At 41.2% G+C, this 13,471-nt stretch overlaps 1 protein-coding gene across 2 annotated transcripts in view; it reads left to right on the top strand.

Moving 5' to 3' along the window:
- The window catches only part of UBR1 (ubiquitin protein ligase E3 component n-recognin 1), a 94,105-nt gene that overhangs the window by 38,312 nt on the left and 42,322 nt on the right, over positions 1-13,471 (top strand). For both annotated transcript variants that reach the window (XM_077322728.1, XM_077322727.1), the window contains exons 14-20: positions 2,351-2,479; positions 3,408-3,588; positions 4,689-4,750; positions 7,954-8,064; positions 9,864-9,929; positions 10,029-10,130; positions 12,806-12,869. In XM_077322728.1, coding sequence (XP_077178843.1) covers positions 2,351-2,479; positions 3,408-3,588; positions 4,689-4,750; positions 7,954-8,064; positions 9,864-9,929; positions 10,029-10,130; positions 12,806-12,869 — 715 coding nt within the window. The remainder of the gene's footprint in view (positions 1-2,350; positions 2,480-3,407; positions 3,589-4,688; positions 4,751-7,953; positions 8,065-9,863; positions 9,930-10,028; positions 10,131-12,805; positions 12,870-13,471) is intronic.

Below are 13,471 nucleotides of genomic sequence, written 5' to 3' on the forward strand. Positions count from 1 at the left end.
TTTTACCGCTGCATCACACTGCCTGCTCATGTTTAGTTTACAATCCACAAGTACCCCAAGGTCTCGTTCACACACAGTGCTACCTAGAAGCGTATCCCCCATCCAGTAGGCATGCTTTTCATTTTTCTGACCCAGATGCAGAACTTTACACTTATCTTTATTAAATTGCATCTTGTTCTCATTTGCCCATTTTTCCATTGTGTTCAGATCTCGTTGAACTCTGTCTCTATCTTCCGGAGTATTTGCCAGTCCTCCCAATTTGGTGTCATCTGCAAACTTGATGAGTAGTCCCTCCACCCCCTCATCTAGATCATTAATAAATATGTTAAAAAGTACCGGGCCGAGCACTGAACCCTGAGGTACCCCGCTACTCACCTCTCTCCAGTCTGATGAAACACCATTGACAACAACTCTTTGAGTGCGGTTCTCTAACCAATTCCCTATCCACCTAACGATCTGAAAATCCAGATTGCAGTCCTTCAACTTATCCATCAGAACATCATGGGGAACCTTGTCACAAGCTTTACTAAAATCCCCATAGAGCTTTACGCTGGTGATCCCCAGCCCTAGGGAGGCATGTTTGGCCTCTTTTCAGTCCTGGCCCCCACCTGGTGGAATGAGCTCCTGGAGCAGCTGTGGGCCCTGCAGGAGCTGTCAACGTTCCACAGGGCCTGCAAAATGGAGCTCTTCTGCCAGGTTTATGGTTGAGGCCAGCGCGGTGAGAAGATCTGTTGGGCCTCCCGGGGCGTAGAGGCCTCCCGGGGCGTAGCGATATAGCATCTATCATCTATGCCCCCTCTTCTAACCCCTCAGTTAGTTGTTAGTAGGAGAGTCGGGAGCTGAATACTGCCATGTTCTGGTTTTCTGATTTGTAGTTCTGTTGTATTTTTATGTCCAGAGTGTTTTTAATGGGGTTTTACTGAGTTTTATTTGTACTGATCGTAACCTGCCACAAGCCGGTCTTGAGAGTGGCGGGTAATAAATATAAGGAATAAATAAATAAAATAAGAGATCATGGCTTCATTGTGCTGCAGCAATGAAAAAGGCGAACTCTGTGATGGGGCTTATCAAGAGAGGGGTTGAAAAGTATGTTCCCCAAAGAATGCTGAGATCCAGCGAGCAAAACTTGCTCAGGATCCCTGGCCCCAAAGAAGTTAGAATTGCCTCAGTCAAGACCAGGGCCTTTTCGCCCAGTGGGACTTTAAACGGTTCTGCAGGGCTTTCAAGACAGCTGTTCCACTGGGCCTGTGGCTGAGGCCCTGAAACAACTGGCCTTCTTGTTCAAAATCCACCTAATGAATCCATCTGAGGATATATATTATATCCCCCACTTTTTTTCTCCCAGGAGAAGGAAGCAGCCTTTAGTAATTCAGTTTTAATTTTTGGAATTTTAATATTTAAGACTGTGTATTTTAAAATGCATGTTTTTAAATCAATGTAGTTCACCCTGAGCCCTCAGGGAAGGGTGTAATATAAATACAATAAATAATAATAATTTAAAAATAAATAACCAACCTTATAATGCCCCTATATTGATCTATGGTACAGTCTCATTTCTGCGCAGTTCTGTTCACTCAATCTCAGAAAGGACATTGCAGTGCTGAATAAAGTACAGCAGAGTCCATCTAACCCTATGAGGAAAGGTTGAAGAGTCTGGGACTTTCGGTGTAGAAAAGAAACAATTAAGCAAGACCATGATAGAGGTTTATAAAACTTTGCAAGGAGCAGAGAACCTTTTTCTCCCTCTCCCAAAGCACTAGAACCTGAGGGCATCTGATGAAGTTGATGGGCAGTTGATTCAGTATGAACAAAAGGAAATACTTCTTGCCACAATGAGGGATTAAAATGTGAAATTTGCTGCCAGAAGATGAAGTGGTGGCCACAAGTAGAGTGCACTTTAAAAAGGGATTAGACAGATTCATGGAGGTTTATCAGTGGCTACTTTTGGTGACAAAAGGGAACCTTCGCAATTCAGAGGCAGTTGATCTTTGAATGCCTGTATCAGAAGACAACATCAAGGGAAGGTCTTGGTCTTTGTACCCGGTTTTTGTTCCTACAGAAAAACTGGTTGGCCGCTGTATGAGACAAGATGTCAGAGTAGCTAGATCACTGGTCTAATCCAGTAGGTCATATGTTCATGATGCTTCAAACTGGGATAAAATTAAAATTCTCCCTCATAATCGTATTTGATTGGGCTTACAACTTGCCTTACAACTTGCCTTGATTTAATTTGAACTAATTTGCATGTAAATTAGTCTAGGAGCATAACAATCTCTCTGAATAAGTCTGAAATCAGGTATGTAGATCGTGACCAGTTAAAATACTATTTTTGTGCGGAATGTAATTTCAGGGAATGGAAGAAATAAAAAGGCAAATTGGTCAACATATCGAGGTGGATCCTGACTGGGAGGCATCCATTGCTATCCATGTGCAGTTGAAGAATGTACTCTTGATGTTTCAGGAGTGGTGTGCTTGTGATGTAAGTTTTATGAACAAAATTGTGCTATCATATAATAGAGAAACGTTCCGTCCATGGAAGATCTAAAATTTTCTGAGATTTCCTATGAGCAGTTTCCTCCTCTTTCCCAAGATCATGGTAGGCCTATCTGCTCAATGCTAACTCGTCAGTGTTTGTTTTTCCCTGGGCCCTCAACAGTTAATTTTGATGTCTTTGCATTCAGCCAAATAAATAAATAAACCCCCTCTTATAAGGTGCTGCTGTTTGCATAATATAAAGAAGTGCAACATAAATCAGCTATTATTTTACAAAGCATAGATTCTTGACTTGGATAGGAATTTACATGTGTGTCAAACCTTAGCTAGTCATTTATAGGAAAAATCTGCTATGGGGGAGGCTCACATTTTCACTAGATCCTTCTACAAAGCTTTGAGGCTTTGTAATCTATTGTATGAAGCTAAAATGACTTGTTATACCACAAAATTAGTTCAGCAAGTTCAGGAGTTGTGTATCTTTCATGAAACTTCAGTACAAAAGCATACAGTTAAGTCACAAAGTTATAACAGAAGGAAACTGATCAGAGCAGTGTTTGAAAATTGAGTAGAGAAGCTGGAGAATAAGTAAGTATAGAGAGTTCCACGTACTTCATTCATTTAACTGTTTGATCATTGTGAGGATGAGGCATTGACACTTCATTCCCAATCATAAAAAAGAAGGGTGCTGCTAAAGACATCCAACTGGATAATGGATATTCTTATTGAGTAACTTATTTCTGTATCTCTTAGAGACTTATTATATATGTTTAATATTAAACTCTGTTTTCTCTAATCAAGAGGCATGATGTGTGCCATATAAAGGGAATTTGTAAGATGTAGTGAGCCCCATTACATTGTAGAGGAAAAGGCTGTCTATGTCAAAGTTACATTTGTAGGAATATTGTCCATTCTAGGAAAAGTTGTTGGTGACAGCTTACAAGGAATGCCATGCAGCAGTAGTGAGATGTAGTGCAAATGGCTGTTCAAGAGAGAAAACAGTAATTCATTTATGTGGCCATACTCTGGAAAATAAAAATTTCAAAGTCTCTGCAGATCCCGTCAGCATTCATCAACCATTGTCCAGAATGCTTGCTGGTAAGTGTCTTGTTGCTTGCTGATTCTAATCAAGAGAATTATTTTCTATTTAAGTTGCAATTAATCACCCCTTAAATCGTGAGAGATTGCCACTGACTGGGTGGTAAAACATAATTTGGTCTTCCTGAGGTCTATTTGCTTATAGGCCATTGTTATTGGACATAAGTCATCGTAAAATCTACAGATTATGTAGTTATGTATGTTGGCATAATTTAGTTCTGGAAATTGATTTATGCATGAATTTGACTTCTTGATTTTTGTGGTCAGTATTTCACAACTGTTGAGAGTACACATTTTATGTGGGGTGTCTTGTTCTCAGCAAAACATAGTGGAAATGTCAGGTCTGAATGCCTGTGATCTCAGCCTTAAAAAAAAATGTGTCCTCAGATTCCATTTTCAAAATGTTTCCTGACATACATCTTTCTGAATGTTTTAATTGGTGACCGGATGTGAAACGATCTTGAGTACAAATTCTGAGAATCTTGGTAGGAGGATCCTCAGAAGACAATTGAGTACATCCAGTGCCTGCATGTCTTATCAGGATCACATGTCATCACTCTTAAACCATCTGGTGTTTTTTAAAATAAAAACAGCTGTGAACTTTCATCTAGACCAGCCTTTTTCAACCTTTTGACTGTGGATGAGCCCCTAAAATAAATTTTCAGGCTTTGAGGACCCCTGGAAGTAATTTCAGCTGGCTATGCCCCCAAAAGTGCTGTTTCACTGGAAGTGACATCAATACCCACACCCTTTGCCCTTCTTTCACTCCCTCCGCCTTTACTACTTCTACAGCAGCTCTGCCTCATGTAGGCTGGAAAGAAAGTCAGGAGCTGAGAAGACAGCCCAGATCCCTGGTTGGGAATCCCTGATCTAGACACTATCAGATGCCTGGATCTCTCTTAGCTTAATGTTGTGTTTTTTCTCTGATGCAGTCTGTAAACTTATGTCTGAATTGGTTTAAACAATTACACTGGTTTAAACAAGTAGAAGCTTTTAAATGTTGCCTTTTGTAAGCAGTATTGAAATATATTATAAAAAATATAGAAATCTGCCTTTTCTCCAAGTCTTAATATAAGTTTAACTGTTGATGTATTTCCTAGGTCTGCACATACAATTGATCAAAACTGGAGCAATCTCTAGATTACAGGAATTTATATCTTCTGTAAGTATTTCAGCTGGGTAAGCATGAGATTTAGCCCGTTTTTTTCATTCACTCTCACCTGTTTGCCCTTCTTAACTCTACCTCTCAATTTACACGTCTTTTGTCATACAAATAGTATGATTCCCAGTATTGCCTTCTTGGTGGTCAAAAGACACCATATCGTCCTCTTTCACCAGCAGATAAGGCAACTAGATCCAACCCATAGTCTGGTTTCTAAAATAGCTTTTGGCAGGAAAAGAGAGGGAAAATGCTCAATCCATATCTAACACCTTGAACATATTTCTTAAAGTATAGGTATATATTTCAGGGATGTGCATTTAAATTCAGTATTTTTGTACTTTGGGAATGATTACCAAACAAATTACTCTAGATTACTTGGGATTTGTTTTTTCTTCAAATTTCGATTATTTGCTCTGGACGCAACAGCTGTTTTTCAGGCAAACTACAACAAAATTTCAGGGATCTTAGTTCTGCCTGTCCACTAATGACCTCCTTAGTTTCAAGAAAATTGGATCAAAGAGTCCAATTCTGTAAGTTCCTGAACAGTTGTTTTCAGGGGGGGGGGATCTACTCTACCTCTAGAACCCAGAAGACAGTAAGCAAACACACAAGAGAAATGACTGGCCAAAAGCCTCCAAATTCCAATGAAACCACACCTGTCAGAACCAACATAAAACTAGAGAATCACAACAAAGCAAAGAGCCTATGTTGCAGGCCCACCAAAACCAAAGTCAAGCAAGAGAATCCAAGCCAAACCAGACTGACAGGCCAGTACTAATGCAGCCCACCAGACCTGGCAAGTGTGTCTCATTTTCCAAGTCACTTCCACAAGGAAGGCTTCAAAAAGCAACAGGGATGAGGGTTTGGGTCACATGAGTTTTCTCTCACACTATATCATCACTTGTTTATTGAAGGAGCCTCAGGAGCTGCAGCTCTCCTCATCAACGGGTCTGCTGTTCCCTCACTTCCCAGTTTGGTGTGGTTAGGAGTGCGGACTTCTGGCATGCCAAGTTCGATTCTGCGCTCCCCCACATGCAACCAGCTGGATGACCTTGGGCTTGCCATGGCACTGATAAAACTGTTCAGACCGGGCAGTGATATCAGGGCTCTCTCAGCTTCACCCACCCCACAGGGTGTCTGTTGTGGGGAGAGGAATGGGAAGGCAACTGTAAGCCGCTTTGAGCCTCCTTCGGGTAGGGAAAAGTGGCATATAAGAACCAACTCTCTGACTGAGCCAACTGCTCTGACTGAGCAGTGATATCAGGGCTCTCTCGGCCTCCCCTACCTCACAGGGTGTCTGTTGTGGGGAGAGGAAAGGGAAGGCAATTGTAAGCCGCTTTGTAAGCCGCTTTGTAAGCCGCTTTGTAAGCCGCTTTGTAAGCCGCTTTGAGCCTCCTTCGGGTAGGGAAAAGTGGCATATAAGAACCAACTCTTCTTCTTCTAAAGAATAAACATAACACTAATGCAGCACACATAAGGTATTTTTGTAGATTGTGCTTAATTTGTTTACATTTTTATGGCCTTCCTTTTTCCCTGGGACTCAAGGCGTAACTGAGATACTTGTTTACTTTCCTAGCATCTCTTGTTCCAATCACATTTGTAGAGTTTTCTCTGAGCTAGCTTGGTAAAGTGGTTCAAGAGCAGTGGACTCTAATCTAGAGAATCAGGTTTGATTCTCCACTCTTCCACATGCAGCCTGCTCAGTAGCCTTGAGGTAGTTCTAATTCTCTTAGGGCTGTTTTCACAGACCAGTTCTCTCAGAGCTCTCTCAGTGCCACTTACCTCACAAGGTGTCTGTTGTGGGGAAAAGAAGGGAAAGGTGTTTGTAAAGACTGTTTGGAACTCCCTTAGGTAGAAAAGTGAGGTATAAAAAAACAGCTCTTCCCTAAGAATGGCAACAATAACATTTTTGGCACTGTATTATTTTCTATACAGAATTGTGGCAAGAAGTGCTGAGCGCCAACAACATCCCCCTGTGTCATTTAGTTGAGGTTTTTTTTAGAATACAAGTTGGAATGTGGATTTTATATAGTGCCAATCAAACTGGATAACTTTCTTGTTTCTTTCTTCCCCTGGGTTTTAAGTTTGCGGAAGAGTTTTTTCCCCTGACTCCAACAGAGAAAATGCAGGCATAAGCCAGCTTGGTGTAGTGGTTAGGAGTGCAGACATCCAATCTGGCATGCCAGGTTCGATTCTGCGCTCCCCCACATGCAACCAGCTGGGTGACCTTGGGCTTGCCATAGCACTGTGAAAACTGCTCTGACTGAGCAGTGATATCAGGGCTCTCTCGGCCTCCCCTACCTCACAGGGTGTCTGTTGTGGGGAGAGGAAAGGGAAGGCAATTGTAAGCCACTTTGAGACTCCTTTGGGTAGAGAAAAGTGGCATATAAGAACCAACTCTTCTTCTATACTTGGTTTGCTTACTGTCAATGTCCAGGGCAGGGTGGTTGAAGAACAGGAAATTGACTTTTGGGAAGACCCAATCCCTCAATTCTCCAGGGGAGCAGACATGAGCAGTGTGAGCCAACAATGTCACCTGTCTGGGGAAAAACCACATGCATTCCCCACACTTGTGGGAGGGCACAAGAGAAGCCTCTGAGCCACAAGAGAGGTCCAGCCAGACCATCGCTTTCTTGACCCTGTAGCTCAGCAACTTGGTAGCACATAACTGGTAGGACTCAGATACCATTGTATCTCCAGCAGCCTTTCTTCTGTGCCTCACAACCCCACTGGTGTCATCTGCCTCCCCAGTGACCTCCAGCACCATGGCTGTCCTAGAAGTGGCTTTGGGTGGATCCTGACCAGAAGGGGAGGTGGAAGGAGCAGCAGACTTGGAAACAGCATGTATTCTTATACTGCAAATACTGTTCCCGCCAAGAGGTCATCTCTCCAGTTAATGAGGCTGCCCTTAATTTACGGGTCACACATGGTCACTATCATGTAGTTCTTCTGCCAGGGTGGGAATCAGTGCCTCTTTCCAGCCTCTGTAGCTGTGTACACAGCTAGAAGATTGTGTACATGTCCTGCATCTGGGTCTAGAAGGGCAGCTAAGTTCCCTTGAAGGGTTCAGATCAGAGAGGAGATTCAAGTTTGCAGTTGGATAATTCCTTCAGATTCTCTCTGTTCACTTTCTACTGTTTACTGATTGAATATTGTGTTCAGAATGTCAGATTTCTTCATACTGGTTTTTATATTATTTTAAGGAAAAATTCCAAGTGCAGCTTCTAGTAGAATATCCTTTACGTTGCCTAGCATTGGTTGCTCAGGTTGCTGCAGAAATGTGGAGAAGGAATGGATTATCTTTGATTAGCCAGGTATGTCCAAATTGTGTCATAAATATATTCTTCTAGTTGATGCTACATTTTGCATTAAGATGATGTTGCCAGTACACTTTGTACAAGTATATAACTGGGGCTTATAGACCCTAGATCAGGGCACTCATTGCAAATAATCTTGTGCTTACTTAAAGCGCAACATCAGACCTATGAAATGATGGCATATAAATCCTCAACAAGGGCATTACCTTTCCTATCCAATTTTTGACCAGCTTTTTGCTACCTTGTTCCTGGCAGTTTACAATTCATAACAATTGCCTCCAATACAAATACGCACAATACAAAAAGCAAAAGAACAGGAAGGGAAGAATTTAGCAAACTGCCATAAATTCTTAAGAGGTGATGGGAAGTGGTGAACTAAACTGGAGAGGGATAGTGAAGAGGAGGAACAATCTGAAGCTTGGGGGGTGGGGGTGGGCAGGCTTGCACAGATATTAACCACAGGGCAGGGATAAGGGAGCCAGAAATGGGGGAGGTGTGGAAAGGAGGAATGCTCATCCCTGCTTATGAGCATAGAGACAATAACCTGTTAAAAAAGAAATAATATAAATATTACCAAATTAGTTTGATTCAGTGATCCATTTCTCTCTCCTTGCACCTGTCCTTTTTGTCCCAGGAAAGCTGATTTCCAGGGACTCCTGGATTAATAGCCACCTTGGATAAATTAGGAAAGGGGATAAAATTACCATTCTGCTGTTTGCAGCCAAAGAGCTGGTGCTTATGCGCGAGGGGGGTAATTTCCCCCCTCTTCTCACAGTAGTACCTCTATTTGTATGAGTTCATACATGTGGGAGCCAGCAAGGACTTGTAGGAGGCATCTCATTTTCCCCTCTCAAACTATTTCCCTTTTCTTCCAACAGTCAACTTGCATTTATCTGCTCTTTGTCTCCAGGTCCCCCCCCCCCAAAAAAAAGCCTATATCTGAAAAAACGATGGTCCCAGTTGAACTCCAGATGACATAGATCTGTCATGTGGACAAAATGTCTCCTTTGGAGGGTGGACCTTTTGGCATTGTATCCATCCGAGGCTTCTCCTCTCCTCAAGCCTTGCCCTCCTCAGACTCTGCCATAAAATCTCAAGGAACGTCCCAACACTGTGGCTGAGTAGCAATCGTCTGAGGGAATCCATTGTTTACAGCGACAGGCTCTCCTTTTATCTTTTGCGGCTTTTTAAAGCTCTCCAATGTTTTTTTTTCAAAGATTTCATAATTTTTGGGAAATCTGGGCTGCTGTTCAGATTTGTAGAAAGATCTGTCTCTCCTATTCGCCAACAGATCTTTTTATCCAAAGATTCTGTTGATTTGTCCAGTGCTATAGCTGATCGATCCTACAATTTCAGGAAAACTTTCCTAAGGTCAGAGGGTAGAAAGAAACACAAGAGAGAACCACAAACTTTGTATGGCTGAATTGCTAGATTCACCTCAGTATTCAGATTCAATCTTCATGAATGAACAACACCAGTCATTGAAACACAGCCAGAGATGTGAAAGTTGAAAGTAGCAGCAGGATTTTTCATTAATTTTAATCGCCTAAAAATGTATTTTAGGATGAAATTGAGAATTGGACAGGTAGGTTCTTCATATGGAATTTCTCATTCTGGTGCTTGATCTCTTAAATGTATGTAGTTTGGGGAATTATTTGAAACATAAGTATCACTTTAGTTTTTTTATTGAGAATTTTATACATGTATGAATATAGGACCCATTCCTAAAATAGAAGGAACTGGTCTGTGAATTAAACTTAATTCATTAATTTGTTAAACATATTTTTTCTTTTCAGATGTTTTATTATCAAGATGTTAAATGCAGAGAAGAAATGTTTGATAAAGATATAATCCTGCTTCAGGTGAACCTCTTTTGAACTTCCTTACCCATATATTAACATTGTTCTTGTGTATTTCTTCTGTTATTTTTTAATTCTTCTTCTTTTGGGTGTATCTGTTAGGTTGGTGCAGCATATATGGATCCAAACAGTTTTCTGTTGTTGGTACTCCAACGGTATGAACTGCTTGATGCCTTTAAGAACATAATGCCAACAAAAGATCAGGTAAGCAGACCTATGCTTTCCTGTCTCAAACCTAGGGGAGAAATTTTCTCTATGAAATAGCTTGCAAAAGCCTTACTGCTGGTATCCATTTTGGAATTCCTGAGGGTATGTGATAGTACTCCAAGGGGTTCACAGCCAACTAGCTAACCTGAAAATTGAACCATCTCAATTTTCTAGGAATGGGTATGGGTGCAACCTTGTGGGGAGGGGTACAGAATTAGATTTTCCCTCATTTGAAGGGCAGAGTCTCATACAATTGCTGAGCTTCCAGGGCACTATCCAGGAAAAGTCACTGAACTTCCAGAGCACTATCCAGGAAAAAGTGCTAATTAGTTGCTGGTATTCAATAATTCAGCCCTGTGAACTATGAATAGTACCAAGGAGGCACAGGTCCAATGTAATACACAGTTACTTATGGCATTAAACTGATTTGGTTTTCAGTCTGTTTTCTAGTGCAGAAGATTCCAATATAGAGACAAACACTATACCTGATAATTGTTTTTGGTTCAATACCTGAAGTTCAGGTTTTGTGTGACACTCATCTTTTTTGCCTCCACCTCCGTTTCTGTGAGCAGCTTTGAATTTTCTTCTTGGTCACTTCCTGCCCCTGCTGAGTTGGCATTTCTCTAGTCATAATTATCAGTAAAAAAAGGTTTCTTGCTATCTCTGATGCAAATTTCAAGAAGGTAAAATTAAGAGGAACCTTGCATTGTGGCCTGTAATGGACAGAGTAAGGCCTGTCCCTTTTTTCTATATCTACCATTTCTTTTTGTACCTTGCTAATCTGGAGAAAAAGCCAGCAGGGAACAATTAGGGCACTCGGAGGAAAAGAGGAGGAGGAGGAGCAGAGGAAAAACAAGATATAACTGAGAGAGCTTTAGAGGTTCATTAGGCAGTTGAGATGTCCCATGTCTCATGTTGAAAGTGGGCTCTTCAGTGTGGTAGCCTCTTCTCATTCCACACACGTTGGATAATGCACTTTCAATGCCCTTTAGAAGCAGATATTCGTTTTGCATAGCAAAATACAGCTGCAAAAGCACATTGAAAATATAGTATCCAGTGTGTGCAGAATGAGCCCTAGTGTTACACACCGGTTAATGGTTGTCATATACAGCCTTTCAGAGTTATTTGGAAACTGCAAAGGCAATAGAATTCTGTAGTTTTAAAAGGCTCTCCTATCATCTAAAAATGTTAGGAAATCTCTGGAAAAAGTAACATTTTTTGTAGTCCAAAGTAGTCTGGCAGTTAACTGGTGAACAAAGTATTTTCTGTCAAGAAACTCTCTATATAACTTTGTCACTCAGTAAATTACATTTGTATAAAGTTGGTTCTGAAAATTGCCAGCTTACTTTCCCCTTCATTGTAAAATAAACCTTTCTCTTCTTTTAAATCTAAATTCTGCTCCTTGGTATTAAGGACAGGAAAGGTTCTTACTGTGCTTTAGCAAAGCCTAGGACATAGTACCTCAGGGATGGTTAGCAGCAGGCCAGCAACTATTTGGCTTCTTTCACAGGTATGTTTGATGGTATGTCAGGGAAGTCAGATGTGGCCAGTAATCCCAGTTAATCCACAAATCAATACATGCTGCCATTTTTGAGGACAAAAAAAAAGTGTTGCAAAGTGTGTGAAGAGATCACAGGAAACCAGGAATCAAGCTTTGGGCTGATCCTGCGTTGAGCAGGGGGTTGGACTAGATGGCCTGTATGGCCCCTTCCAACTCTATGATTCTATGACTGTGCAAGAGAACCCTGTATAATCAATCCACACACATGCAACAATTTTTTTAACAAAAATATTATATGCAGAATTTTGGGGGAGGATTTTTAGTCACTTAAATTCTATTTTATTATAATTATGCCGTTTATTGTGATAGTTTCTTGAGTCCATTGAAGAAGTCTGGCATAACAAAGAGTGTGGATTACAATGTAACATTTAAGACAAGACCTCTTTTATAATCACTTTATGTGCATATGTCTAAAAATCCTGAAAAAAAATTAAATATATTTTTGTAAAAAGAATTGTTGAAGGTGTAGGTATTGATTTTCAGGGCTCTCTAGCACAGTGATTCCTGGTCTATTGTGAGGATACTGGCACTAGACTGTGTGTATGTGTGTGGGGGGAGATTCTTGCTAAAAATATTTTAGTGCCTCTGCTGATAACCTAGTTCATCATGTTTCCCCCTGAAACCTGTAGGCCATGTTCAGATAACAAAAAATATTTTCTTAATTCTGAAAAGTATTTGATAAGGGTCTTGTACTGTTTGATGACATTGTTTGTATTATCTGGTTTGTCACACCCGATTTGAAAAGGTGTGTGCAACCATGGGGAAAAGAGATCGGTCAGGGTTCTGCAAAAGTCCTTTTAGTCAAAGTGGGGATTCTTGGGTTGGTGAAGTTTGAACTCTTCTGTTCCAACCTATATTGTGTGCAAATGTATTGTATAATTCAAACACAGTAGCAATATAACTTTTTAGATATTGTGCTTACATAAATTAAAAAATAGGACCTCTATTGTAGCTGGCAGATCTGATTTTGTTATTTTATTTTTACATTTATGTCCATAACATAACGTTCAGTCTTGAATCAATTAACCTTAATCTTGAGTTTTTCATATGACTGTATTCTCCCAAGAATTGGATTGGTTCCTTCAAAGTGGTTGTTCTTTAAATCTTACAGGATTTGAATAAGCAGTGCAACACACTAATAGAAGAAATGCTTCAAGTTCTTATCTACATTGTAGGTAAGAAACATTTGCCTTAAGGAAATATGAGGTGTAACCTTTTTCTCCTTAAGGGGTGGTCTGCCCTTCGGTAGCTCATTTTTTGCTTGTTTGTTTCCTGTAATTCATGTGCTTGGTTTAACAGGCAATCTCCCACCCCCTTTACAAAATCCTGCACCTCTGTGTCAGGGAGCTCAGGGTGACTTTTGCCAATCATTTTGCAAATATCAAGTATGCTTAATATCCAAAATAAATATATTCTGTGTATTAGATAGGCATATTTCTTACTACTCATGGCTTCTGTCATCACCCTGATCAGCTTTGTGCCTGTGTAAAGAAGCAATTTCAGAAATGTTTAGAGCTATAGCCAGAGGTATGGGCTTAAAGCATATGTGCTGGAGAGCAGTGGTCCGCAACCTTTTCCAGGCTGCGGACCGGCGGCGGGGAGGGCGATCGCCCGGCCGCGCATGCCATGCAAACGTGCATGCGCAGCCCGGCGCAGCCCTGCGGAGGCAGGGAGCCGCGGCCCAGTGCCAGGGCCTTTGCAGCCCGGCACCGGGCTGCGGCCCGACGGTTGGGGACCACCGCTGGAGAGGAAGGAGGAGTTGCACCTTAGCTGGGTT

This window comes from Paroedura picta, chromosome 2 (genome assembly GCF_049243985.1).
Source record: "Paroedura picta isolate Pp20150507F chromosome 2, Ppicta_v3.0, whole genome shotgun sequence".
Taxonomy (NCBI): domain Eukaryota; kingdom Metazoa; phylum Chordata; class Lepidosauria; order Squamata; family Gekkonidae; genus Paroedura; species Paroedura picta.